The sequence below is a fragment of the Carassius gibelio genome, chromosome B12 (genome assembly GCF_023724105.1).
Source record: "Carassius gibelio isolate Cgi1373 ecotype wild population from Czech Republic chromosome B12, carGib1.2-hapl.c, whole genome shotgun sequence".
In the NCBI taxonomy this organism is placed as follows: Eukaryota; Metazoa; Chordata; class Actinopteri; order Cypriniformes; family Cyprinidae; genus Carassius; species Carassius gibelio.
Genome location: NC_068407.1, coordinates 8,637,187 through 8,664,299, shown reverse-complemented (window position 1 = coordinate 8,664,299; position 27,113 = coordinate 8,637,187). Strand labels below are relative to the sequence as shown.

Genomic DNA, 27,113 nt, shown 5'->3' with positions numbered 1-27,113 from the left:
CAAAATTCATCAAACAAAATAATATAATGTTATGACTGAGGAGGGTAGTTACTTAATCTTGAACCCTAGAACACGCGACCTCTGGCCTAAAAACGCTCAATGAGCGCCATCTAGTGGCTATAAGTAGCTAAACGCATTTTTTTAGTAAAGTATTTTATTGAAGAAGTTGTCCAAAGTGATATAATTTAATACAATGAACTATTGTTGCTATTATGTGTGTTTTAATGTTGAAATGTTGATAAAAGGCCTATAACATGCTATTTATTTAATGGCTGATGAAATTGTATTGTGACAGCGACAGCGAGAATTATGGTCAATAAATTGCATTTTTCTAAATGTCGTCAGAAACGTTTTTGTAGCCTAGATAATGGAAAATTGACTTTCAAAGATAAGCATACGCTAAGAAATATTCATTGGAGTAAAAAGTGTGTCAACTAACCCCATATGACAATACATTACTCTTTTGGCATAAAGCATTTTCCATTAATTAGTCTCAGTATCCGATTATATCTAGCCAGTGTTTTGTCAGTAATTGTCAATAATTTTGTAACTATATCGACAACATTGTATTCCCACGGAGCTCACCAAGAAAGGGAAGAAAAAAATAAAGGCGGGACAACCAAGTTAAATAGATAGCAGACAGATAACAGTTTTAAAAAAATATAAAAAAAGTCTCATTTATAGGTTTGTATACAACGGGGAATTTTGATGAATGATCTCATCCCGTACGTGCACTAGAATATTCTACGCGTGCGCAGTGGCAGCATGTTTCAGAGCCTCAGTTCAGCCAAGTTGTCGGCAAGAGGAAATTCTGCAAGTCATGGTGGCCCATTCAAAGCGAGAGGGGAGTGACAACCACACAGAGATCTGAGGGAATAAGTGTGTAGTTAGTTGGAAGTGACTGATGACAGTGGCTGTGTATGCACGTAGAGCCATTCGGAGTCATTTGTCAGTAAACTCTTCCTGAGTAAGTATGAAAACGGACTATTTTGATGCTATGCTACCGGGCTAAGTTAGCTATAGCTTTCGAAATTACGAATGTTGGAGTGTGTGTCAGTGCGGCTGCTGCAAACGCACAATACAGCTTTGCGTGAACTGAAGGAACCGTTTTGAACGGTTAGGGTTAACCAGTTGACAAGAACTGGGTATTTAATAAAAGTTGTTATTAGTAATTCATGTCCCCGGTAGAACCCCTTTAAGGCCCGCCTCCTTATTGGCTGTAGCGCGGAGAGGAAATAAATGACAGGCTTCTTAGCCAATCAGAGGCTGTTGCGCCACTTGTTGCTAACGGCTGTGATAGCGGAAGTGTAAGAGGTCAGTACTTCACAGTGCTTGGACAAGTAAATTGTTCTTAGACGAGATTTTAGATGAAAGTAGGCATAGAATGACATTAGGCCGAATCACAGTGGATCTGGAATTTATTGGTGACGAATATGCGCGATTTCGTTGCGACTTTTGGTTATTAGAGGGTTACAGGGATGGATGGATTGATGTGGGTGTGATTGTGAGGTGGGTGTATGTGGTGGGAGGTCATTCATATTTTATAATAACAGTTTCATAGTAAGACTGTAAATTGTCAATGTATTATTTTAATTAGGTTGTTAAAATACTTTGTTGTGATATATGATGTGCTTTTATAAATCTGAATGTTAACATTTAGAATTTTGAAATGTAATTAGTGTATTATACTACATTATAATGCAAGGACCTTTGATGATTTTTAACTGATTAAGCTTTAATTGCAGTTCACTTGCATTTGAAAAATGTGCAATTCAATTGCTAATTCCATAATAACGGCTTCATTTTTGTCTTCTCTTTCTATGCAGGCTTGGTGAACTTTGAAAGTGTATGCTTACAAATATATAAGCTGGATATAATTTGGGTGAAAAAAAAAAAACATTCTTCAAAGACAACAAAAGAGGATTTCTCTTCACCTTTAGTCCTGTTTTATTAGAAGCACATGACTGTGAAACAGAGCGAGCATCCTTTTATATTGTGTCTGCTTTTGATTTTCTATCGTATACAAGGCTGACCAAAATCTTAACTGGGTTTGACATTTGTTCGTGTGTATTTTTTGTTTTTGTTTTTGCTTTTTAATTCCTTTTTGAGTTTTTTTCTTTTTTGTTCCTGTGCAAAGAAATGCTTTACTTGAAAAAGTACTTCACAGAGGGTCTTATTCAGTTCACTATCCTCCTGAGTCTAATTGGGGTACGGCTGGACTTGGACACTTATTTAAACAATCAGCTCCCCCCACTCCATGAGATCATCCTGGGCCCCAGCTCGGCCTACACCCAGACGCAGTTCCACAATCTCCGTAACACCCTGGACGGCTATGGCATCCATCCTAAAAGTGTGGACCTGGACCATTTTTTCGCCACTCGTCGGCTTCTGAACCAGGTGCGCTCCCTGGATCATCTGCGTGTGCCCAGCACCGAGTTGAGTGCCTGGCTGGTGCATCGTGACCCAGAGACTGTGGTTTCGGCAACCAGTCAGTCCGGCCCCAGTATTGCCCTGGACAATGGGGGCAGCCTGGAGGACGTGAACAACTCTGACGCCTCGGCCATGAGAGGGGCTGGCAGTGCTTCTGAGACCACTTACAGCCTCAGCGGAGAGGACAGCCTGGGAGCCGTGGCCCCTGAGGACAGTCAGGAGCAAGGGGAGAGAGAGAGCAGCGACGACCTCTCCAAAGAGGTACAGTAGCTGTGTGTTTTTAGATTAGCCTACAGTAATTAGATTGACATTGGTTCGTATTTGATTTCTTCGAAGAGAGAACCGTCTTATGCTATTATCTCTAGCTATTAGATTAAGAGGATTGCATAGTGGCTATTAAGAACATTGTATGTGAGCTGGTAGTATTCTTATTCTACATTATGAGCCTTACAATAGTGGCTGGACAGGGTGTGGTCTCATTGAAAGAGCTCTGTACCTCTTAAAACTTGGTAGTTGTGCTAATGTTAAGGTTTTAGACTAATAGTAATATAAATATTACATTTTCTAGCAATGTCACAGCTTTGACATGTGAAATAAAAACTGCCCTGAATCAAATGGAGATTTTAGTAGTAGTAGTAGAGGCCATCTACACTTGTGGCTATCAGGATAGTATATATATATATATATATGTAGCATTTCGTTTTTTTGAGAGAGATGTGGTTTCTTTGTAGATTATTTAGGAATATATGCTTGGAATAATTAGCCAAATAAGAGCTGACAAATCCCTTCATTAAATGTAATTATCTGATGATGTCCTGTAATCTTGGACCTTTTATGACACTCCCCTTTAATGAATATATTTCTAGGACATTGACCTCATAGACATCCTATGGAGGCAGGATATTGACCTTGGTGCTGGCCGAGAAGTGTTTAACTATAGCAGTCGGCAGAAGGAAAGTGAGGCTGATAAACCTAATGAAGAGAACGAGGAGGCAGGTGGAAGAGAGGAAAGCTGGAGAAATGGACTTAATCTCCAAGCAGTGCAGAGCCTAACTCATGTTGATGGAGAGACAGGAGAGAGCATACCTACGGAGGTATGTGCTGTATTATGCTAGGATTAAAGGAAGGTGTGAGGAGCACAGCAAGGTTTGGGTTAAAAATGCTTTTTGATTATTCAAAAAAGCTGGTGAGCTGTAGATGTCAAGTGAATTTCAGTCAGCCTTGGAATTACATGGATTTTTCTTGTTGTATTTCCTAGCTTACCAGTCTCGGTGCTCAGACTTCATTATCCATGCAGGAATGTTTGAGGCTTCTGGAGGCCACCTTTCCGTTTGGAGAAGAGCCAGAGGTAGCGACAGTGAAATTCATGCTACATTACGGATTGAAACTTGGCCGTTTTTTTGTTTGTCATTTTACATTCTTTTTTTACTCTTTAGTTCCAGGCCACTGGACCCACCTCACAGCTGAGAGATTCAACCGAGGAAACACCTACAACATCACAAGGGATCGCTCTACAAGCCACTCTGTCACAGTCTGATACACCACTAGACCTGGAGCAGCAGTGGCAGGACATAATGTCAATAATGGAACTGCAGGTTTGCCCATTTATTGCATTCAAAATTAAAGAAGAGAATATATAGTAGTGGTGGGCATAGATTAATTTTTTTAATCTATATTAATCTCACTGTGATCTTGAAATTAATCTAGATTAATCTAGATTAAAATGGCTCATTCGAATTCTGCCGACGGCATTCAGAATATGTGTGTTACCCAAATAAAATTGACAAACAGTTAGTCTTTGAGAAGGGGTTTATCAAGCTAGGTGGTGCATTAGAAAAGGGGCTCATCTCCTGTTTCCAAAATGCATCACAAAGTGCTTGAAAAATTCCACATTGCACAAGGTGCAAACAAACTTACGCCTGTTTCACACCAATGTTTAAGTTTTTTTTTCAAGTTTGTAGGTGTCAAGGTACAGACACCAAATAATTAAATGTAAAATAGCACTGGATAGTCTTCAATGAAAAAATGAAATAAACAATCAAACCTACATTTATTCAGACACCTTCAACATTTCTCACATTATTACAGTTTTGCTATATATATATAAAAAGCTATATCTGGTGTCTGAATAATTTTTAGTTTGAATGTTAAAAGTCAAAGTTCAGTCAAGAGCAGTGAGTGATTTTCATTTTCATTTTCTTGGATTAACATTACAGCAGCCAGTAGCTAAATTAGGCGCGGTCACTTTAAGAGACTATGAACGCATCCAATATAATCACATCCCATTTTTTTTTTATCATATCATATTTTTTTTTATCGCCCGATAAGAGTCTCGCGTTAACGCAGCACGTTAACGCTGATAACGGCCCACCACTAATATATAGACATTAATTAAAGCTTATTGGAAGTGGTCGTAATAGTGTCAAATTAAAAGTCATTTTAAAAGGACATTGTAATATGCTTTTGGGTTTTGAGGCATTTCCATTTTTTTGTTCCATCGGATAAAAAGTAATAACAAATTTTTCTTTAACCATGAATACTTATAAATAAATAATAGGGGTGTAATGGTACACAAACATGATGGTTCGTTTTGGCGTCAAGGTCCGATATGGTTTGGATACAGGAGGAAAAAACCTAAACACCTATATTTCTAACTAAACAATGGTTTACTGAAAAAAAATTGCTTTTTCCTTGAATTGCAATTCCCTGCATTGCTCTATAAATTCTAAGAGACTAATTGACCTTGACACCACATCTTGAGGTTGTGTAGGGATCTTAAATATATAAGATATAATTTCCTGTTGTATGTTGTTTTACTGTATGTTGGTCTTACAGTACGACTTGGACTTGGCAGACAAAAGTTTTTCAATTATGACCCCCCCCCCCCCCCCCCCAATTTTTTTTATTATCCAAGTGAATCCAGGTCATTGTTTGTGTGAAATGAAATGAAATATTGTTTAGTTAATGAATAGATAGGGCTTTAGTAATGAGCATCACACCTATAAACTCTAAAATCTAATATCCATTACGTCTTTTTTTAGGACATGGAGGTCAATACAGCAGAAAATGTCACCATGAATGATGACCCCAATAACAACAATGCCAGCACCACTGAATCAGCCACAATAGGAAGTTTTGAACTCCCACAGTCCACTCTCATTAACCAGGATGTTAGTCTCCACCAGGCTTCGCTTCCAAGTTGCAGCCAGGACTTTCCCACACTCTTCAACCCCGAGCTGGATTCCACCGTGGTACAGCAGCCTACCCTAGTCAGGCTCTCTTCTAGCAACTCCTCCAATATCAATTCAACATTTGGAGCTACTAACTTGACCGGCCTCTTTCTTCCACCACCTCTAAACAGTACTACAAACCTAACCACCACGCCGGTGCTGCCAGATCCATTTTCCAGTCTGTTGGAAGAGTCTATGCTGGATGAAATTAGCCTGCTAGACCTGGCGATGGAAGAGGGTTTCAGCCAAGACCAGGCTTCTCAGCTCAAGGATGAGCTCGATTCCGACTCAGGTCTTTCACTGGACTCTAGCCATAGCCCAGCCTCACCTAGCAACTCCGAGACATCCTGCTCATCAGCCGCATCATCTTCATCAACCTCTGCTACCTTCTCGGAGGAAGGTGCTGTGGGCTACAGCACCGATTCAGAGGCGGCCGCAGCAGAAGCGGAGGAAGGAGCCGTCGGGGGCTACCAACCGGAGTATAGCAAGCTGTGCCGCATGAGCTACCAAGATCCCTCTCAGTTCCATGGCATTCCGCAGCTGGAAAATGTCAATCACAACCACACCTACAACCTACCACTGCCATCGTCCTACTCTGAGCGTTCTCAGCTGTCCGCATCCTGCAGCAAGAAAGGCAGAGACAAGCAAATGCAGCAGACGAAGCTCCAGCCACCACAAGACTGCATGGACAGGCAGTCTAGCCGTGATGAACGCAGAGCGAGGGCCATGGACATCCCATTCTCCAATGACAAGATCATTAACCTCCCCGTCGAGGAGTTCAACGAGCTTCTGGCCAAGCACCATCTCAACGAGGACCAGCTCGCGCTCATTCGTGACATCCGCCGCCGTGGAAAGAACAAAATGGCAGCACAAAACTGCCGTAAACGCAAGCTAGACACCATCATGAAACTCGAGCAGGGCGTGCAAGACCTGCAACGCGAAAAAGCTCATTTGCTGAAGGAGAAGATGGAGTACTGTAAGTGCATCAGACAGACGAAGCAGAAGGTTCAAAGCCTTTCGCAGGAATTGTTTGCACAGCTGCGGGACGAGGAAGGCAGACCCTACTCGGCCAGCGAATACTTTTTGCAGTACGGCCCCGATGGCGTTCTTCTCATGCCTCGTAACATGAGCACAGAACAAAGCAACAAGCCCGAGAAGAAGCAGAAGGACAAAAAGAAGTGAGGAACTCCCAACTGTTGCCCTTTTATTTTTCGCAAAGGCACGACCATACAAAGTATTTCGAAAGGCAAAGGAAGCCTTTTTCTTTGAGATGATTCTAGCGAGGAGAAGAAAATTGCATCATTGATTTCTCTTCCTGCATTGGGTTTTCTTTGTTCCTTTTTGGTTCCGAAGTTTTCTCCTGAAAGCGGCATTAAAGCAGACGTGCTTTATGTAGTACTGATTTCTCATCGATGTACAGAAAGATGCAAGCGAACGGGATACTTTCAGATGCCAACTGAAAGAACTGTCCAGAACCTGAGGTCATGGAGGATACCAACAGAATGTTCTTAATTTAAAGAACTGTTTGGTAATGCTCCCAAAAATGTAGTCGATGACAATAATACACCATATTAAGATGACGTTGACCACGAGGATGCAAAAATTGTTTGAGCATTAGCCCATGCTGTGTGTTTGTGGGTACCCTGGGATTTCATTGGTGGCTGAGAAGCAGAACCCCTGAGAGCCGGTAGAAGAAGAGTCTACTGAATGCTAGAAGTGAAGCCAAAATAAACTACAGGCATGCCAATACTAACCAAAGGTTGTGTTGTTTCCATAACAAATCATACAGGTCACTCTCTGGATCCAAATTCACGTTTTCACTTAAACAAAAAAACAAAAAATGCAAAAGAACAAATTTGTTAGTCCCATTGGACAGCAAACCCACCTGAAAATTCTCCGGAGGTCAGTGCCATTTACCAAGGAACTTGGACGGTTAAATGAATAGCGCTAATGAGTGAGTTTGAATTTAGCTTTGGCTTGAGCATTGGAGGTACAGATGGAGGATGGATACACTGCATTATTACTAATAAATCGTCTTCTGTACCCTTTACAGCACTGTAAATCAACACTGTAGCTTATTGCCTATAAGCTTTTTTCCTCTTCTGCTGGGGAAAAGGTCTCTAAGGCCTTTCTGTCAGCTTTTAATGTAACTCTCACATGTGCAAAAACTTTTTAATAAGCCATCAGACATGGACTCCTGAGTGGCATCGGTGCAGTTAGCTCCTGAATCATGTGATTGAGTCTGGTGGTGTGTCTTGATATACAGGATTAATTTAAACGAACCGAGTCGTTTGCTTTTAAAGTTCATAATGTTTAGCCTTTGTTGCAGGTCAAAATGCTCTATTGCTACTGCAACTCATGCTAGTGGCTTTTGTCTGGTGCAGTGGAGGAACGTTAAGAGATGCTCTTGTTACCGTTGTATTGTCATTTGAAAAAGGAATACAATTCTCACCGAAATATATGAATAGTAGCAGACATAGGTCATTATTACATTTAAACTACAACTTCTCATTAGCTGGGTCAGTGTCTTAGATTTGATGTGATGTGACTTCTTTTCTTCTACCAAATACACTACTTTTAGTAAAAGTACCTTCATTGCTAATTGAGTGAAGCCATGAATGGTCTCCTGGCAAATTAAAGCAGTTAAGCTTATGCCATTAACCAACTGGATCGTGCTTTACTGCAGCCTGAGGATACAGCTGACCTTATACACTGACATATCAATGAATGGGTAGAAAAAATAACAGTACCACTGGTGTGAATGTCTAATTTACATCTTCATCCTTTTCTGTCAGTCTCTGTCGTTTCTATCTACACTGTTCATATAGCACCATTAGACACAGTAAGTGTCCGTTTTGGTGTGACATGAAGAAATATGCAAGACATGGTAATTTTTTGTCTCGGAAATGGAAAGGACACAATCTTTATGTTACTGGTTACAAATACTTAGCATAGTTGGGGTAGAGATAAGTGATGAGTAAAGATGAGTGATTCGTTCTCTTAGATGAACTTTGAATCCCTGTTACACTGTCATAACTACTTGCCATTAAGCACTGTTGTGTTTCGTTCGTCTTGTTAGGTTTGTAAATATTTTTGTGTTCTGTACGTCTCTTGTCCTAATTGCTTGGTTTAGCCAGGCCTTTTTGCACCTTCTTTGGATTTGCCTGGTCAGAGTATTCCTATATGAATTATGTTGAGAGATTTGCTGGCAATCTGGAATTGTTCTTTTATTAATTATAATAAACATTTGTTTCATTTCCTTGGTTTTTTCTTCTTTTTTTAAGAAAAAAAAGCTTTGTGATTTATAGTATATGAATGGCAAAATAAATTGGATTAAAAAATAAAAATGTCAGAGGATTTGGTTATACAGTAAAAACTCTCCTGTTATATAAATATGAATTATGTTGTCTTTATTGGTTTTGCTTATATCAGCTTCAGTGTGCTGCTCACCTCGCGGTGTTTGGTAAAATGGTACTCTTATGGGGTAACACTAAGTTCAGCTTAATTTGTGATTTGTTTTCAATTAATATTTTTTGACATGTTAACATTAACAAATTTTTGTTTTTACATCACTAATCTAGGTTAATATAAATTAACATACTATTAATAAACCCGTTTTCACTGTTTATTTATGTTTAATGTTTGAAAGTGTAATTTCACACCAAACGAAAATTTAATTACTCGCGCGAGTAGATTACGTACAAAGTCAATTGCAAAGACTTGAACAGGGATGCGAAATGCGCTACAAATTTGTCGCGAAAGTGCTGTGTAATATTTTAAGAGAATATAATGAATATAGTTCAAATACTGTATAAGTATTGACCATTGACCTTACTATGGACCTTACTTACTGGAGTAGAAGCATAAATAAGTGTGACCAGTTTTGACAGAAATACAACAAAGATCTTTATTTTTGAAAATGGTATTTCATTAATATGCTATAATAATAATATGGTTAAACAAAACTAGCATACAATCATTAAAGCTCAGAACATAAAAACATACTACAGGAGAACAAATGTTACAGTTCTTCTACTTTGTCATGTGAAAGTGATAAGTCAAAGAGTTATCAAAGTAAAAACCAATCTTCGGCTGACTGTACACAGTGATACTGATGTGCTAGGAAATGGCAAACCTATTTACAAACACAAATGTCAAGACCACGTCAAGAAAGACTGGTAATATCCAATGGGGCCTTCTCACAAATAGCACCTATGGGGAGACCAAACACGCCGTGGGCAAACAAACACTGAAGAGTAACAGCTGCTGGCACTTCTTTATAAAACCAATCGTATCAAAGCCAGTTCCAAACGTCAAATAAGGCCTATATCTTACACTTCTTTTACCATGGGGCTAGATACAGTCATGCGTTAATTAACCACCTGCATTGACAGATGTATAAAATTGTCATTTTCTTAATAATCTGTTAAGGCAGTAATATTTTAACATTAGTTATATATATATACATAAAATTAAGAATCGTGGAATAAATCAGGGCAGTTTTTTTTGAGACAGCTACAGCATCAAGCAAAACCGACTCTGTATGATAGACTAAACACTGTAATCTAAACAGGGTGGGGGGGGGGGTTGTTCGACATTTCTAACATGTAAAGAACACTATTTCACATGTATGAATATCAGACGATGATTCTCCTTCAAAACATGATCTGAATGTTTCCGTCAATAGAAAGCATGAAGAGTACATTAATGTGCAAAGTCACCTGTCAAGCACACTGAGACAGCAGTGTTCGATTCGCTTCATCTATGGCAACGGTGCCCAAACTTAAATACACTGAAACCTATGTAGATTACTGTTTATACTGTTGCTACTTACAAATATTTCTGACTGTTTTTCTTTGCCATCTTAAAAAATAAGAAGAAGAGGAACAAAACAAGCATACCAATGGCCATGACCGATATTGACTGTCCCTAACATCTTTTTTGTCTGTGTGTGTGTCTAGTTTTTGTCATCCTTCTTCTCTTCCTCTTCAGTGGGGTATGAATGCCAGGTGAGACGTTCCTCGTAAAAGGAGATGACCACTTGTGGACACTTTACATTTGCCTCCTTGGCTGGTACTAGATCAGCTTCATCAGAGTTTTTCCTGTAATATAAAAATACAAAAGAAGACGTTAACGGCTATTTCTCATCCAAGAAGGTATCTTTAGAGAAAACTGAGGGGAATTGTAATATTCACATTTCCTTCAACTCACAGACAACTCAAAATACACCAAGCCATCTGTTGGTATAAGTGCCAAAAATAACAGCTTTGGTAAGTCTAATATTAATATTGTATATCAAAGTTACACATAACTTCACAATTGTCCCCGTTGTGGAGGTGAATGCAGGGGTGCTACTCCATTTCAAGCATGTGAAACGGATTTGGTCCTGGCAATGAAGTTTGCCAACAGGATATGATTTCATCTGTTTTTAATAAATAATAAATCTTTTAAAAGCTTGCCCTCAACACTGCAAATCATACGGCTGTATGAATGTGCAGGTCAGAGTTCACCAAATTTTAACTTTAGAATCCAGAGGAAAATGAAGCTTGCATTTCCACTCTGGCGTTCACATGCATATGAATTAAGTCTTATGTGCTGCACTTAGATAGATAGATCTCACTAAACCTCCTTTTGTGTTCCACATTACATGAAGGGGAGTAAATGACGGAATTTTTCTTTTTAGACTAAATACCCCTTTAACAGTGAATGGGGGCAATTGTAATGCTTTGAAAATATTTTTTTTTTATAGCAAGTAGTAATGGCGAGATTAATAAATAAATCTGTAATGCTGCATAAACTATATATACCTTAAATATACTGTTTGCTTGCATATTTAACATACTGTTTATTTATGTCTCATGCACACCAAGGCAGCATTTATTTAATGAAAAATACAGTAAAAAGAAATTGGTGCCTTCAATTTTAATTTTTATTCTATTTTAACATTTTAAAATTATCTTCATTTTTTTTATCATGTAATTTATTCCTATGATGGTAAAGCTGAATTTGCAGCAGCAAATTACTTGATTGATTTGGTGCTCAAAAACATTTCTTCTTATTGTTAATATTGAAAATATTGGACGTTTCAAAGACCATCATTTATTTCAAATAGTAATCTTTTGTCTTTACTGAACAAAAGTAATACTTTCTTTCATCAAAAATTAATAAATGTTACTGACCCCAAACATTTCAACAATAGTAAAATAACATTTCGTAAACATATTAAATGTTCAGTGTAGTGTCACAATCACACCGACCTGAGAAGTGATAAATTCTGGATAAAGTCGTTGAATAGTAGCTACCAGTTAAAATGTTGACATTTCTCATTAACTTGTAACCAGTAGATAAATATTAGTTTCAATATGAAGGCATCAAAACTTTAGGAAGCAAAAGACAAAAAATAAATAAATAAATAAATAAATAAATAATTCACAGTGATACAAATCATGCTTTTTTTTATTTTCTTTTTTTCTAAAGAAGAGCAATAATTGTGGTTTGTAGAAATTTGGAGTGTTACAATTGCCCTCAGTCTCTCCTAATGCTGCTCAGGAACTGTCTCTCTAATCCAAAACTGTGTTTTTTTGTTTTTGTTGTTTTTTTACGGGTAACAATTTCTATACAAACCATTTCATGAGGAACATGAGTTCTCCACTTGAGTCTGTAGCACCAATAATCCTCTCAGGATCCAAACCACGTGCAAAACCTCTGAGTTTCTCAGGCTAAATTAAGAGAGATGGCATGTAAGACACTGTTTAGCCCATTCAATTTCTTTTGGTTTTCTAATGTTTTAAAGACACTTCCTGACCAGCTTATAGACATGGAATGATGTAGACATCTCAGATTCTCAGATCTTCATGGCTCTTACCTCATCCTTGCGCTTTTTGGTCTCCTTTCCATCTCCGTCTGACTCGGCCCGCCTCTTGCCTCCAGATTCAGCCGTTTTCTGCGACTTAAGGAATTCTGCTATGAGGTCAGGACAGTCTAGGTTTTCCTCTGGTTCCCAGGTGTTGTCCTCGCTGGGGAAAATAAATAAATAAATAAACAAACACCAGGATTTTCACATAGAATCAAGATGACATCTAACTGCGGCTGCTCACTCAGAAAAGCCTTTCCACTTGAGGAAATACTCCACTCTTCCCTTCACCACACGCCGATCCAGGACCTTCTCCACAACATACTCCTCTTCTTCCTCCTCCACCACTTCTTCTACTTTCTTTTTGTTCTGTTTCTTCCCTGCTGTTGATTGCTTGGTTTCAGATTGAGTGACTGGAGCTGGACACATGAATGGTGGGTGGAAAATACAGAGATAAACATAAAAGTTGACCTAAATCATTTAGCATTGTTTGTGTCAAAATACCACAGTTATTGTTTCTACTGCAAAATATGGGTAACATGATACCAGCAACTACTGCCATAAAAAAAAAAAAAATATATAAACAATTAAAGGGACAGTTCACTCAATATAAATCTTCAGCCATTATTTACACACAAAATGTGATGTTGGGAAGAAAGTTAGAGGCTGTCCACATCATTCGCTTTCATCTAATATTTTTCCATACAATAAAAATGAAGGTGGCTGTCGTCCTCCATAACCATTCATTTTGTGTTCCACAGAAGAAAATAAGCCATACAGGTTTGAAACAACATGAGGGTGAATAAATAAAGGGCAGTGCTGGGTAGTCACATGTCATTTGGCTTCACAAAAATCTGAATCCAAAAATTGTATTTGTAAATAGATTCAATTACATTTTAAAAAGCTTATAATCAAATTAATCTTAAATGACTTTTTTATGGATTACATATTATTCACACACTATTTAAAGTATAATTTAAATAGACCCCCTGTGATTTAAAGTTAATATTTCAATATCAATATTATTAATATTTAATATAATTAATATTTCAATAAGTTTTTTGAGGTCAGTCAGTCAATGTCAACACATTGCAATGCAGGTAATTAAATAAATATATATATATTAAATTAAATTTACATTTTGATTCTTCCATAAATGAGGTTTTCATCTGCTCACAAACCCCTTGCAGTTCCTCCACTATATATATTTTATTATTTTTATTTTTTTTCTACAACATGGTACAAAACAGTCCCATTCAAACATATGTGATAAACGATAGTAATCTAAAAGTAAACATAAATTAATAAAACTACATTATTTTCAGGTAATCTGTAGTCAGTAAAGAACTACAATTTGCAAGCAGTCTACACAGCACTGAAACAGGTGTACTGTCCCTTTAAAAAAAGAACTCTTATTTGTTCGGATGAGATGTCATATCAATTTACTATGGTTTTATAGCAAATTATAACTGTAACTATGGTATTTTGACGAATTTTGTTCGTTTCCATTGCAGACTAACACACACACAAAAAAAGAATTCCAAACCTTCAGTCACAGCTGCATCGGCTGAAGGCTCTGGCGTCTGGCTCATTATTCCAAGGGCTCTTAACAGCTGGAAATATATATATATAGATCCTTATAAATACAGATAAAACAAATGTAAAATATTTTCTGAGATATATCGATCACATATTTCGTATGCACACCACATTCTGCATTTCATCTGAACGTGTGTTGGTTTACCTAATGGATGCAGCTGTACTACACATCTGCATGCATAATATGACAAACATTGTTATGCATTTGCGACGGCAGGCCAGCGCGAGCGAAAAAAAACCCATTCTGAATAAATGTATTGCATGCTTCACGTGCTGTGCTTGATGAGATGGATAGAGCAGGACGCCACTGTTTTGCTGTATTTTATTCCTCCATGTTGTTTAAGTGAGGGTGAGCACGCTATTCGATGTCTGCTGTGGTCAAAACAGCTTGCATCCTTGCCGCAGCACGCTTGATCACTGCTATTTTACCACAACAAACACTATGTGCACGAGCCCGTAAAACAAACGCACTTACGTGTATCTCGCGGAGATAAAGATGAAATAAAGCTGATCTACATGTATTTAAATCCGAGATGAATAGGTTGCAGTGATTAATTACAGACGTCCACTGTGCTGTGATGCTGCTGAATGTGGCTGTTATTCACGCCCACTTCCGTATTGGAAAGGACACAAAACGGTGACTTCCGGTGCAATTATCTCTATGGTGTCTTTTACCATAAACGTGAATTTGCTTTATTAGATATTCTGGAGGATGGAATTATGACTGGTGTAATGAAATAGGCTACTGGTCTTACAGCCTAATATCTACTACTTTCTCCATTGAAATCCTCCTCTCCTCTTAGTCCTTTCTCCCATGTTGCTTCAAGCAGATGAGCCATCTTTACACAGCCGAGATGCAGCAGCATCTGTCCTGGTTTTGCAGATGTTCTAGCTTTCTTTCATGAATTTCAGAAGGGAATGTGTGAAAATGTGGGCTTCACACTTAAAACAGACATGCATCACCATACAATGAAATATGATGCATTTAAGCCATGCTAAAATGCAGCTCTGATGCGGCTTTCCTTCCAGGTGAATTATGCAGCGTTGAAACTTAAAGGGTTAGTTCACAGAAAAATTCAAATTATGTCATTCATGACTCACCCTCACGTCGTTCCAAACCCGTAAGACCTCTGTTCATCCTCGGAACACAGTTTAAGATATTTTAGATTAGTCCGAGAGCTTTCTGTCCCTCCATTGAAAGTGTGTGTGGTATACTGTCAATGGTTAGAAAGGTAATAAAAACATCTTCAAAGTAGTCCATGTGACATCGGAGAATGAGTCAATCATTCGTTTGTTTTCTGGCTCGGCTCGGTGTTCATCTTCAGTTCTCTCTTCACAGCAGTTCAGTCAGTCTACTGTTTGAGTAAATGAATTACTCTGGGATATTGGTTTGTTTTAACTCAGAGGGAGTTTCAGCCAGATTAAAAAAGTTAACAGCTTAAGTCACTTGTGGATTAATGCTTATTGGAGACACAAACTGTTTCAAACGATTCAGTTCAATTTGGTGAACTGGTTCAAGAAGATCTGGTTACATCGAATGATTCATTCATGAACCGGATATCACTAAACTGCAGTGTTTTGAACTCACTCACAACAGACATGGAAGAGAAGACAATGCTGAATAAAGTGGTAGTTTTTGCTATTTTTGCACCAAAATGTATTTTCGGTGCTTCAAAAAATTCCAACTGACTCTCTGATGTCACATGGACTACTTTGAAGATGTTCTTATTACATTTCTAACCACACACAGTTTCAACGGAGGGACTGAAAGCTCTTGGACTAAATCTAAAATATCTTAAACTCTGTTCTGAAGATGAACGGTGGTCTTACGTGTTTGGAACGACATGAGGGTGAGTAATTAATGACATAATTTTAATTTAATTTATCCCTTTAATTGTTGCCAGTATCAAGTTTCAATGTCCATAACATCTGTTTGTGTATGCAAATTCACTTTTTATGGTATATATTGAGCTTCTGTCTAGTATTTGTAAAGGTCATAAACAAATACAAAAATATGTCCAGGTCAGGGGTCTACTTGTTATTTTCTCTGTCAATCAAAAGTAAGTAAATAAATAAACTTCTGAAAAGACAATGTTGTGTAGGTTATTTCAAGCTCACTGATATGAGTGTGCTGCCCATAGTAAGCCCAGCATAGTGACAGAACAAGAACAACCATTGAGAGAATGAAAGGCACATCCTTAGAAACAAGGCCCCAATCTGTCCATAGGCTTTGCACTTTGATTGGCACTGTTTATATATTGTTGCTGTTTATATCAATTATTATTAAATTAAATTAATTAATATTTAAATTATTGATGATATTAATTAGTGTATTTCCTTTGGCTGATTTTGCATTAATTGTCTATCAATAGTACTATTTAGTTAGGAGCATTTGCATTTTGCACTGAGGCTAATCAACGACTTGCTAACGACCTGAATGAGTTTTATTGCAGATTTGAAACCCCCAACACCCATTCTGACCATCTCCCTACACAACCATTAACACCTCCTGCAATCCCACCCTCCACACCTCCTGCTCTTCAAATCTGTGAAGATGATGTGCGCCAGGTCTTCAAGAAGAACAAAAGAAGAAAAGCACCAGGCCCAGATGGTGTTACACCAGCCTGTCTGAAAATCTGTGCTGACCAGCTGGCCCCCATCTTTTCACAGATCTTCAACAGATCCCTGGAGTTGTGTGAAGTGCCTTCCTGCTTCAAACGCTCCACCATCATCCCCATCCCAAAGAAACCCAAGATAGCAGAACTTAACGACTACAGACCTGTGGCTCTAACGTCTGTCGTCATGAAGTCATTAGAAAAACTGGTTCTGGCTTATCTGAAGGACATCACTGGACCCTTACTGGACCCCCTCCAGTTTGCTTACCGAGCAAACAGGTCCGTGGATGATGCAATCAACATGGGATTGCACTTCATCCTGCAACATCTGGACAAAACAGGGACTTATGTGAGGATCCTATTTGTGGACTTTAGTTCGGCATTCAACACCATCATCCCAACAGCCCTTCAGACCAAACTGACCCAGCTCTCTGTTCCTAGCTCTATCTGTCAGTGGATCACCAGCTTTCTGACAGATAGGCAACAGTTAGTGAGACTGGGGAAATTCACATCAAACAGCTGCTCCACCAACACTGGTGCCCCTCAGGGATGTGTTCTCTCCCCTCTGCTTTTCTCCCTGTACACCAACGACTGCACCTCTAAAGACCCCTCTGTCAAGCTCATAAAGTTTGCAGACGACACTACAGTCATCGGCCTCATCCAGGACTGTGATGAGTCTGCTTACAGACAAGAGGTTGAGCAGCTGGCTGTCTGGTGCAGCCTTAACAACCTGGAGCTGAACACGCTCAAAACAGTGGAGATGATCGTGGACTTTAGGAGAAACCCACCTGCACTTTCCCCACTCACCATCATGAACAGCACTGTGACTGCAGTCGAGTCATTCAGATTCCTGGGAACCACCATCTCTCAGGACCTGAAGTGGGACAATCACATTGACTCCATTGTTAAAAAGGCCCAGCAAAGGTTGTATTTCCTTCGCCAGCTGAGGAAGTTTAACTTGCCACAGGAGCTGCTGAAACAGTTCTACTCGGCCGTCATTGAGTATGTCCTCTGTACTTCAATAATTGTCTGGTTTGGTTCAGCAACAAAATCAGACATCAGAAGACTACAGAGAACTGTTCGGACTGCTGAAAGGATTATTGGTGCTCCCCTGCCCACCCTTCAAGAACTGTATACATCCAGAGTGAGGAAAAGGGCTCAGAAAATCACTCTGGATCCCTCACATCCAAGTCACCCCATCTCTGAACTTTTGCCATCTGGCCGGCGCCTCAGAGCCGCAAACACCAGAACAGCAAGGCACAAGAACAGTTTCTTCCCCCAGGCAATCTACCTCATGAACAGTTAAATGTTCCCTACTTATGCTTATAAACGTGCAATATCCTTATATTTATTTGTTAACCCTCCATCCTAGAACATTCCTGCATCTCACTCAATCCTATTCCATTATCATTTATAGCACAATTGTTTATACACTTATTTATTTGCCAATTTGTAAAATATATATTTTTTTTTTTCTCCGTGTGTTGTTGTCTCTGTGTACTGGAACTTATGTAACTAAAACAAATTCCTTGTATGCGTAAGCATACTTGGCAATAAAGCTCTTTCTGATTCTGATTCTGATTCTGATTTTTAATTGACCGAAGTGTTCAAAAAGCAGCTGATGTCGGAGGAGGACCATAAGTTGTATTCAGATGGTCATCATGGGATCTTATTATGGCAGGCCCAATGAAGTGACCAGCTTTATGTAAAATAAAACAGCTTTTTTTTGGCTGAGCATATTTTTCAAAATTATGATTCCGGTTTTATATGTAAAAACTTTTTGTTGTATATATGTTTCCACAACTTTTCAATAAACATTTCCTTTGGTAAAACCATTGTTATGAAGTCAATGGGTAAACCTAGAAGGAAGAAATGACGCAATAAATAGGTTGTGCAAGTACCCGCTCCATCCTGTAGGTGGCAGTGACGCACAACGACAGTACAGCATCTGTGCTTTACAAGACAGAGAAGTGCGAGTCTACAGGGTGTTGTTGACATTCCCCGGAACCTTACAAAAGTTTTCTGCAGTGTTATGGCAGTATTGTCAGTGGCTTCAAATACATGTTTCCAACCGGACAGTTGAAAACACTGAGCCGTCAGATGATCGGTTGATTTTGTTGAAGTGGTTGTGAGTACACTTTCGGCTTTTCTGGGTTGGGACAGGAACAGCATACGAGGTCATTGATCGCAACAGCTCATTTCTCAGAACAGACTGTTTTCTGTTATTGCTACTCTGTGCTGTTATTTCACGTAAGTGGGTATTACGCTTATCAGTCTGCGAGCATGTGGTTTAACCTTTCTATGCACCTTTCTATGCTTTCTATTAACATTTCTATTCAATAATTAAACAATTGTTTCAATTGCTTCAGAACAAAAAATAAATAAAATAAAATTCAAAATATAGTATATATCATATTATATGACTTCTTCTCATATTATATGCTTCAGTGCTTTGCTTTCAGATCATGTTGAGTTTTTGCCATTATAATGGTTATTATATTTGTAGAATAGAATTTTTCAGCTTCAAGTAAACAGCTGTGGTGGTCTAGATGTAATATCACACCCTGGAATGGCTTTTAAAGATCTGTAGAGTGTAGTGGGACATTGTGCATTAGAGGAACATGATAGCACAAGCATGACTGATTGATTGGTTGATTGGGCAATCAATATATGTAATACACAAGAAGAAAACAATAATATCTTCTCTTCACTCATTCAAATCAAAGTAAATAAATGTGTCTGGTTAACAGGTTATCAGTATGACTCGCGATATCATTCTTGGAGATGAACTGCCCGACTGGGTTGGGGCGAAAGAGTTTTATCAGAAGTATGATCCCAAAGAGGTGATTGGGAGGTGAGTTTTTGTTCGATTCAGCAAGTGTTTTGGTGTCACTTTTTGAGCTATTCTGTAACTGAACTGTCCCCCGTGCAGAGGTGTGAGCAGTGTGGTGCGCAGATGTGTACACAAACACACAGGGCAGGAGTTTGCAGTGAAGATCATTGAGATCACTGCAGAGAAAATGACAGAACAGCAGTTAGAGGAGGTGAAGAGCTCCACACTGAAGGAGATCCATGTGCTCAATGTGGTGAAGGGCCACCCGTCCATCAGTGAGTCTCAAATGTACTGCTAACGTTTAAACATCTGTTCAAACCTTTCTGAATAGCAACTGACCTTATCTGTGCTCCTTTTTCAGTCACACTTATTGATTCTTATGAGTCAACAACCTTCATATTTTTGGTATTTGACCTGTAAGTATATATATATTATGTTAAATTATTATGAAAAGTTTGGGCTCAGTAAGATTTTTTTTTATATATATAAAAAAATAAAAGGATATTAATACTTCTATTCATCAAGTATGTATTCAATTGATCAAAAGTGACAGTAAAAACAATTATAATGTTACAGAATTTTGCATTTTAAATAAATGTTCCATGAACATCCGAATCCTGAAAAAAAAAATCTGACAGTTTCTTCAAAGATACACTGAAAATAAAAATATTAGAATTCTTTCTGAAGGATCGTGTGATACTGAAGACTGGAGTTATGGCTGTTCACAATTCAGCTTTGCCATCATAAAAATAAATTAAAATTTATTAAGCTAGAACATTGTCATTCTAAATTGTAATAATTTTAAACTATATTAAAATGTTTTTACTGTATTTTTGATCAAATAAGAGTCATATTAAGTATCTTAGCAAGCCCAAACTTTTAAACAGTAGTGTACCATATTTTCGGACTATAAGTCACACCTGAGTATAAGTCAGATCAGTCCAAAAATACGTCATGATGAGGAAAAAAACATACATAAGTCGCACTGGACTACAAGTCGCATTCATTTAGAACCAAGCCACGTCTACAGCCATGAGAGGGTGCTCTATGTTTTCAGTGTAGACTACAGGAGCACTGAGCAGCATAGAGCGCCCTCTCGCGGCTGGAGACGGTAATGTTTTCTATTGGTTCATTTCTCTTGGTTCATTTCTCTCGGTTCATGTCAAATTAATTTTGATAAATAAGTCTCACCTGACTATAAGTCGCAGGACCAGCCAAACTATGAAAAAAGTGCGACTTATAGTCCGGAAAATACGGTATACGTTGTAATTTCACACACATCTTCTAATACAGAATGAGGAGAGGAGAGCTATTCGATTACTTGACTGAAAAAGTCACCCTCAGTGAAAAGGAAACCAGGTTAGATTTCAATTTATTTTCAGATCTTGTTACAAGTTTCTATGGTAGCAAATGGTTCTCCTCATACCATAATTAACCAAAAATATTTCCTGCAAACCTTTTTCGCTTTTAGGAGCATAATGCGTGCTCTTCTGGAGGCTGTCCAGTATCTGCATTCTCTAAATATTGTACATCGTGACCTCAAACCTGAAAATGTTCTGTTGGACGACCAGGGACACATCAAACTTTCTGACTTTGGCTTTTCAGTCCAGCTGGGGCCTGATGAAAAACTAAGAGGTGAGAAAATCAACCCTGTCCTTCCACAGTGGCAATTTATAACAGATTCTCTGATTTTTTTGCAGCTGAACAACACACAATGTTTTTACGCTGGTCTTTGTCAATTTCCTTTGTTAGAGTTGTGTGGAACACCAGGGTATCTGGCACCAGAGATTCTGAAGTGCTCCATGGATGAGACACATGAGGGATATGGGAAAGAGGTTGACCTGTGAGTAAATAGGTTGAGTTTTGCTATTAAACCTTAATAAACCTTTCTTGTGGTCGCAAAAGCTTTGTACTGCGTTTGCTCCACGTGTTTCCACAGGTGGGCTTGTGGTGTGATCATGTTCACGCTTCTTGCTGGTTCTCCCCCATTCTGGCATCGCAAACAGCTGCTGATGCTGAGACTGATCATGGAAGGCCGGTACCAGTTTAGCTCTCCAGAGTGGGACGACCGGTCTGACACCATCAAAGACTTGGTGAGATTCTTTTAGCATTCTCTTAGCCTGTAGCATATAGGCGTATATGTAACCATATGTGCATTCTCTTTAATACAGAGGCGGATAAAGTATACGACTCCATTACTTGAGTGAAAGTACAGATACTGCAGATTTTTTTAAAAGTAAAAGTTCTTAGTTTCTTTTTTTTTTTTCTTTTTTATCTCAATGCACTGTTTTATTATTGTTGTATGTAATACTTGCAATGCTTTATGCCTCATAAGCAACTTACAATATATTAGACCTGGATACACTGACTAACCAGTAGTGTCTATGGATGTATAGCTTTTAGAAATGTATAACGTTAGAAATGAAACAAGTTGAAAAAGAAAAAACTATTTTATTTAACAAAAGCAGCATGGTCGTGGTCTCATACATCATAGCTCTAGGTGCGTGCACACATCTACATGTAGCCATTCATCCACATTTGAACTGAGCTGACAGTGAAATTGCAGTAAATACAGACTGGTAAGAAAAAACATTACACCTGCATTAAAACCCAACAAAACAGCTGCAGCTGTATACCTTTACAAAAGCAACACTGCTTTTTACAAAAAAAGAAAACAGCCAGATTTATTTAACATCATCACTCTCGCAGTACTTTGATGTCATACACAGAACAGTCTGTGTGCACAGCTACTTCAAGTCAAACACCTACTGTACTTTCTTAGGAGACACACAACAGTTGTTATGTGGATTTATAGGTAATCTTTTCATTTATCAATACAAAATTGTGTCAAATATATACCACAATATTAACAACTTCTTATTGAATTGTTATTAATTAATATCACATGTGCAACTAGTCACTGTTCAAAAATGCTGGAAAATCACTTCACGTAACCTCGATAGAAATCAAGGACCTTAATAGAAATGTAGTGGAGTAAAAAGTACGATATTTGTTTTTCAAATGTAGTGAAGTTAAAGTCATATTTTCCAGAAGAAATCATACTCACGTAAAGTACAGATACTCAAAAAGTGTACGTAAGTACATTACTCAAGCAGATGTACTTCATTACTGTCCACCTCTGTTAAATACTCTTAGATCTCCAGGCTTTTAGTGTTGGAACCCACACTTCGTCTAACAGCTGAGCAAGCTTTAGCTCATCCTTTCTTCCGTCAGTACCTAAAGGAAGAAGTGCGGCTCTTTAGCCCCAGGAAGACATTTAAGGTGTGTGTTTGTTTGTTTTTTCATTTATATAAACTACCACTCAGATTTTGGTGTTGGAAAGATTTTTTTAATGTTTTAATGCTCACCAAAACTGCATTTATTTGGGAAATTAAAAGAACTGATTAATATTTTAAAATGTAATTTACATTTTCAGCAGCCATCTTGGTGCTCAAGAAACACTTTTTAATATTATCAATGTTGGAAAACACATTTTTGAAAAAAAAAAAAAAGACACTTTTCTCAGGATCTTTGATGAAATTTATTTGAAATTAATTTATTTCTAACATGTTAAATGTTTTACAGTCATTTTTGAAAAATTTAATGCATCCTTGCTGAATAAAAGTATTAATTACTTTAAAAAAAAAAAAATCAGACTAACCCCAACATTTTCGAGAGTAGCGTATGATTAATGCCGGACTGTCATTCTAAAGTGTTACCAAATTGTTTCCACTTTTCTTTACAGGGTTTTCTAAAGTACTAAAGAATATCTCAATTTAAAAAAACATAGCTTCTTTATGTTTTTTTTTTTTTTTTTTGTACACAACAGAAACAAATTCAAAATTGTTCTTTGCATTTTCAGGCCCTGATCTTGACCGTGTTAGCTTGTATACGAATGCAGTGCCGCTACTACCGAGCCAGACCATTAACAAAGGAGCTCCTAGCAAGAGACCCTTACTCCATCCGCGGTGTGCGCAAGCTGATCGACGGCTGTGCTTTCCGCATCTATGGACACTGGGTCAAGAAAGGGGAGCAACAGAACCGAGCTGCTCTATTCCAGAACACGTCTAAAATCATTCTGATGGGCCTTGAAGAGCTTGAAAACTAAAGGTCATATTCTTGTTTCTAAAGATATCACTCATCTGTCAATTAACAGTTTATTGTTTATGTCTTTAGGTAAGGGTCTGTAGCCTGCCTGTCCAAGAGGCACACAAACACAATTATTTATAGATGTTTTTTTCGTCTTTAGAGATGGATGGTGCTTTTGATTTTTTAGCAGCAGGCCATGTGAACTCATTTTAATCACTCACTGTGGATTTTATGTTTTTTATTTTACTTATTATATAGACCAAAAAAAAAAAAAAACTTGTATTCACAATTACTTAACAGAGCTTGTGTCCTATTCAAGCTTTCTAGCCTTTGACAGTTTTTGCCACGAAGCAGATTGTATTTGAATTTATTATCATTCTTATGCTTCGAAAACAATTCCAGGTTGTTGAAGACTAAACCATAGATGCACAGGGAATATTTAACAGCGTGGAGTGGACTTCAAGACTTTCAATACAAAGGATAGCATACTTGAAACATAGCATTACAGTTACATAACCCTACTGAGTTTTTTTTTTATTTTTTTTTTTAAGTTTATTAGACATTATGCATTCATCATCAAGGTACTGTACTAATTCTAAACAGGTATACATATATGAATAATATATATAATTACTGTATTTTTTCCAAAAACCAAAGAAGTGGGACATATTTTCTTACTTCTTAACTTGAATGTTGGTCTCCAGTTTACTAATGGCATTATTAAGCTGATCAGCACTGTCCTGGAGCCGTTGCTGTAACTGAGCACTCAAACGCATCACTTCATCCCTCACTTCCTTTTGAACAATGGTCCTCAGCTCAGACTTTGGAGAAGACCCTTGTGTGAGGGAAAAAAAAAACATAATATAAACATAAGCACATACATTTGTTTTAATTGTTGTATGTAGTGATTATAAAATTAAAGCATGCAGTCTGGCATTCAATAATATATAATCACTTTTTTTTTAAATCTCTTCCACTAGTCTTTACAGGTTTTCTAAATTACTAAAATAAATTCTAAATAAAAAAAATAAAAAAACTTTTTTTGTGTTTTGTGGAAACTGGGCATACATGTATAATATTTAATTTAAATTTTGCTCATTTTCATTTCAATTTTATTTAAGATGTAATTTAATTTTTTTTTAAAGCAAATAATAAATTAAAAACATAAATTATAACATTCTTCATTAATATTAATTTGTCAGATGGGAGTTGGAAGAACTTATTCATTGATTTGTATTCACAAAAATATATATTTTAGAGCTAATGTCTTGTACAAGCTTGCAAATTAGTTTTTTGGAGTTGTCTTATTTACTTAAACTTCAGTTAAACCTGTTGTAAACCTGTCAATAAACTTTAATATATTAGTACCTTGTTCAAGACTGTCTGTCGCTGTAGCCTTCATTTCAAGTGGAGCACTTTGTTGAACTTCTCCATCCATTTCTGTCTCCCTTTCACTTTCTCTTATGCCACCTGCAACACTTTCTTTAAACAACAATTAACCGTGTATGCTTTTAATTAATCAAATCTTGTGTGCTACATGTATATTTGTTTTCATCAGATGTGCATTACTGTACCAGACTGGGCAGTTTCCTCAATATCTGTGTCCTCCGGTATTCCAATATATGACAAAGCTATATCCAGCTGTACCTTTACCATGCAAAAGAAAGTGGTCATAAAGTTCATCATTAATTTTCCTGTTAACATAAATTAATACTTAATTTACGCATAGTATTTGGCCTAACAAATTCACAGCCTCATACATACCTCTGGGGTAAAAATGTATTTGTATAAAAAATAATGTCTCATATACGTGTTGATGAAATGGGACAAAATTTGTGTCACTTGCTCCGAGCTGAAAAGGTCAATACTGAAAGGAGGCCTCTGTGTTTAATGGGGAAAAGAATAAAAGTGGTTTGAGCACAAAAATGTTTGTTATATGAGGTTTCCAAAATGTATGTCTATGCAAATATAAGATCTACACTACTGTTCAAACTGAAACAGAATGCTTTGTAACATTATGAATGTGTTTACTGTCATTTTTGATCAATTTGATTCAAATATGTCCTTGCCGAATAGAAGTATTAATTTCAAACTAAATCTTACTGACCCTAAATGTCTGAACAGTAGTATATATATACATACCCTGACTGAATGGCAAAGCAGAAGTTCACTGCAATAGGTCAGACAGTGATCTGTGTTATTGAGGGGTGTTTCTAAAAGGTTGACAAGAAAGAATGTTCATATTTTCTTGTACACAATTCTATACAGTTAACTCTTTATTAAGTAATTGATTAAGCAAGTTATGAGTACTATGGGTGCATTACCTGTGTTAAACTGATGTACATTTTTGATAATAGAGATAAGTACAGAAGTCTGTTCCCTATTAAAATGTTGGTCTTTGCAGAACAACACTAGATTTGTGTACAGCTCAAGTAGTACTCTCTGTTTGGGCTGGGGCACATCAGAGGCCAACATTGCACGGCACAAAATCCTAGAGAGAAAGCAGACAATGTACATATATGCAATTTCCTGAACATCATGCATCAATTATTATCAGGGTAGCATTTCTATAAAAGGGTCTAACAGATTAAAAAAATTGTGCTTAAGCATTTAAACTAATTCATTATAATTTATTTATTCAGTTGCAATATAAAATTGTTTATTCCGTTACAATGCAAAAATAGCAGGTTGCCTAGTAATATATCAATAAAGAATATACAGCCACTGCTCGGTAACGTATATAGAAATATTTAAAGAGGGTGTTTTTAACTGTTACATTTTATAATGTGACCGTCATACTGATTTATACATGATGGACTGTTTAAAACAACAAATTAGGATATAATGTTTAAATAAACAATTTACAACAGCAACATAAAGTTTATAATGTAAAGGTAAACCTTTCGATCTCTGGTATGGAATTGCTCTTCTCAATCTCTCCCATGTCACTGTGTTTCAGATCAGCCCTAGAAATGCAATCAACAAGAGTTTTAGGATGTTTGTGTGTCTGAATATGCGCAAACTGAACTGGATTCATAATTGTGAGACCTACCATAACAGCACCCGTGATCTTGGAGGTTGAGAAACCTAAATAATAATAATAAAAAAAGATGAAGACAAATGTATAAAACGGATAAAATATTGATTAAATTAGCATTTACTACTGAAAAAAGTAAGGCGTTTACCCTGATGTTCTCTAAATGCCTCATTTCTCCCCCTGGCAGTCTGAAAGGCTTCTCTATAAAATATTGATCTAAACCACCTGTTTATACAGTATGTTGCATCGTATCCTAGCAACGGATTTTTTTCTTCTTCTGAAAAAAACAACAACAAAACTTAAAACCCAAAACGAAAACGAACGAAAACTTCACACGAAGGATCAAGCTATTAATCATTTACATATATATTAAATTACAAAAATAAAAACGGGGGGCGGGGGTCTAAAATTCTAATTTACGAACTTT

General features: G+C 37.4%; 4 protein-coding genes across 8 annotated transcripts; 2 read left to right on the top strand and 2 right to left on the bottom strand.

The window, feature by feature from the left end:
- The first annotated feature begins 736 nt into the window (after nucleotides 1–736).
- On the top strand, nucleotides 737–8,919 carry nfe2l1b (nfe2 like bZIP transcription factor 1b). Of its 3 annotated transcripts, none has more exons than XM_052571081.1 (6): nucleotides 756–967; nucleotides 1,827–2,691; nucleotides 3,297–3,524; nucleotides 3,689–3,778; nucleotides 3,867–4,025; nucleotides 5,472–8,919. In XM_052571081.1, exons 2-6 carry the CDS (start codon nucleotides 2,140–2,142, stop codon nucleotides 6,840–6,842), a joined length of 2,400 nt encoding a protein of 799 aa, XP_052427041.1. In that variant the 5' UTR covers nucleotides 756–967; nucleotides 1,827–2,139; the 3' UTR covers nucleotides 6,843–8,919. The 3 variants fall into 3 exon arrangements, with proteins under 3 accessions (XP_052427043.1, XP_052427041.1, XP_052427042.1); XM_052571082.1 differs by lacking the exon at nucleotides 756–967 and adding an exon at nucleotides 1,053–1,509; XM_052571083.1 differs by lacking the exon at nucleotides 3,297–3,524 and having other exon boundaries at nucleotides 737–967.
- A 622-nt stretch (nucleotides 8,920–9,541) lies between these two features.
- Nucleotides 9,542–14,751, bottom strand: cbx1b (chromobox homolog 1b (HP1 beta homolog Drosophila)). 2 transcript variants are annotated; one of them, XM_052571650.1, is made up of 6 exons: nucleotides 14,588–14,751; nucleotides 14,060–14,126; nucleotides 12,758–12,932; nucleotides 12,526–12,676; nucleotides 12,285–12,379; nucleotides 9,542–10,762 (listed from the first exon to the last, which is right to left on the bottom strand). In XM_052571650.1, exons 2-6 carry the CDS (start codon nucleotides 14,103–14,105, stop codon nucleotides 10,618–10,620), a joined length of 612 nt encoding a protein of 203 aa, XP_052427610.1. In that variant the 5' UTR covers nucleotides 14,106–14,126; nucleotides 14,588–14,751; the 3' UTR covers nucleotides 9,542–10,617. The 2 variants fall into 2 exon arrangements, with proteins under 2 accessions (XP_052427610.1, XP_052427611.1); XM_052571651.1 differs by lacking the exon at nucleotides 14,588–14,751 and adding an exon at nucleotides 14,258–14,566.
- Nucleotides 14,752–18,656: 3,905 nt separating this feature from the next.
- On the top strand, nucleotides 18,657–25,026 carry phkg2 (phosphorylase kinase, gamma 2 (testis)). 2 transcript variants are annotated; one of them, XM_052571529.1, is made up of 10 exons: nucleotides 18,657–18,855; nucleotides 19,478–19,581; nucleotides 19,660–19,835; nucleotides 19,922–19,976; nucleotides 20,854–20,919; nucleotides 21,032–21,195; nucleotides 21,313–21,403; nucleotides 21,500–21,653; nucleotides 22,717–22,842; nucleotides 23,423–25,026. In XM_052571529.1, exons 2-10 carry the CDS (start codon nucleotides 19,487–19,489, stop codon nucleotides 23,666–23,668), a joined length of 1,173 nt encoding a protein of 390 aa, XP_052427489.1. In that variant the 5' UTR covers nucleotides 18,657–18,855; nucleotides 19,478–19,486; the 3' UTR covers nucleotides 23,669–25,026. The 2 variants fall into 2 exon arrangements, with proteins under 2 accessions (XP_052427489.1, XP_052427488.1); XM_052571528.1 differs by having other exon boundaries at nucleotides 18,657–18,977.
- Nucleotides 24,324–27,055, bottom strand: cfap119 (cilia and flagella associated protein 119). Its single transcript, XM_052571531.1, has 9 exons — nucleotides 26,835–27,055; nucleotides 26,702–26,736; nucleotides 26,550–26,615; nucleotides 25,974–26,140; nucleotides 25,792–25,862; nucleotides 25,414–25,530; nucleotides 25,224–25,296; nucleotides 25,018–25,131; nucleotides 24,324–24,484 (listed from the first exon to the last, which is right to left on the bottom strand). The coding sequence occupies exons 1-9, from the start codon at nucleotides 26,856–26,858 to the stop codon at nucleotides 24,324–24,326; spliced, it is 828 nt and encodes a 275-aa protein (XP_052427491.1). The 5' UTR covers nucleotides 26,859–27,055.
- Between the last annotated feature and the right edge of the window lie 58 nt (nucleotides 27,056–27,113).

What these genes read in the sequence shown, in the direction of transcription:
- nfe2l1b (XM_052571081.1), top strand. Translation starts at nt 2,140, where the DNA reads ATGCTTTACTTGAAAAAGTACTTCACAGAGGGTCTTATTCAGTTCACT. An exon ending in GAGAGAGCATACCTACGGAG is followed by an intron (nt 3,525 to 3,688) that starts GTATGTGCTGTA and finishes TGTATTTCCTAG; the next exon opens with CTTACCAGTCTCGGTGCTCA. An exon ending in TGTCAATAATGGAACTGCAG is followed by an intron (nt 4,026 to 5,471) that starts GTTTGCCCATTT and finishes GTCTTTTTTTAG; the next exon opens with GACATGGAGGTCAATACAGC.
- cbx1b (XM_052571650.1), bottom strand. Translation starts at nt 14,105, where the DNA reads ATGAGCCAGACGCCAGAGCCTTCAGCCGATGCAGCTGTGACTGAAG. An exon ending in AAGTGGAAAGGCTTTTCTGA is followed by an intron (nt 12,677 to 12,757) that starts GTGAGCAGCCGC and finishes TATTTTCCCCAG; the next exon opens with CGAGGACAACACCTGGGAAC. An exon ending in CTCATGTTCCTCATGAAATG is followed by an intron (nt 10,763 to 12,284) that starts GTTTGTATAGAA and finishes TTTATATTACAG; the next exon opens with GAAAAACTCTGATGAAGCTG.
- phkg2 (XM_052571529.1), top strand. Translation starts at nt 19,487, where the DNA reads ATGACTCGCGATATCATTCTTGGAGATGAACTGCCCGACTGGGTTGGG. An exon ending in ATATTTTTGGTATTTGACCT is followed by an intron (nt 19,977 to 20,853) that starts GTAAGTATATAT and finishes CTTCTAATACAG; the next exon opens with AATGAGGAGAGGAGAGCTAT. An exon ending in CTCAGTGAAAAGGAAACCAG is followed by an intron (nt 20,920 to 21,031) that starts GTTAGATTTCAA and finishes TTTCGCTTTTAG; the next exon opens with GAGCATAATGCGTGCTCTTC.
- cfap119 (XM_052571531.1), bottom strand. Translation starts at nt 26,858, where the DNA reads ATGAGGCATTTAGAGAACATCAGG. An exon ending in TGCTTTGCCATTCAGTCAGG is followed by an intron (nt 25,531 to 25,791) that starts GTATGTATATAT and finishes CATTAAACACAG; the next exon opens with AGGCCTCCTTTCAGTATTGA. An exon ending in AATACATTTTTACCCCAGAG is followed by an intron (nt 25,297 to 25,413) that starts GTATGTATGAGG and finishes TGCATGGTAAAG; the next exon opens with GTACAGCTGGATATAGCTTT.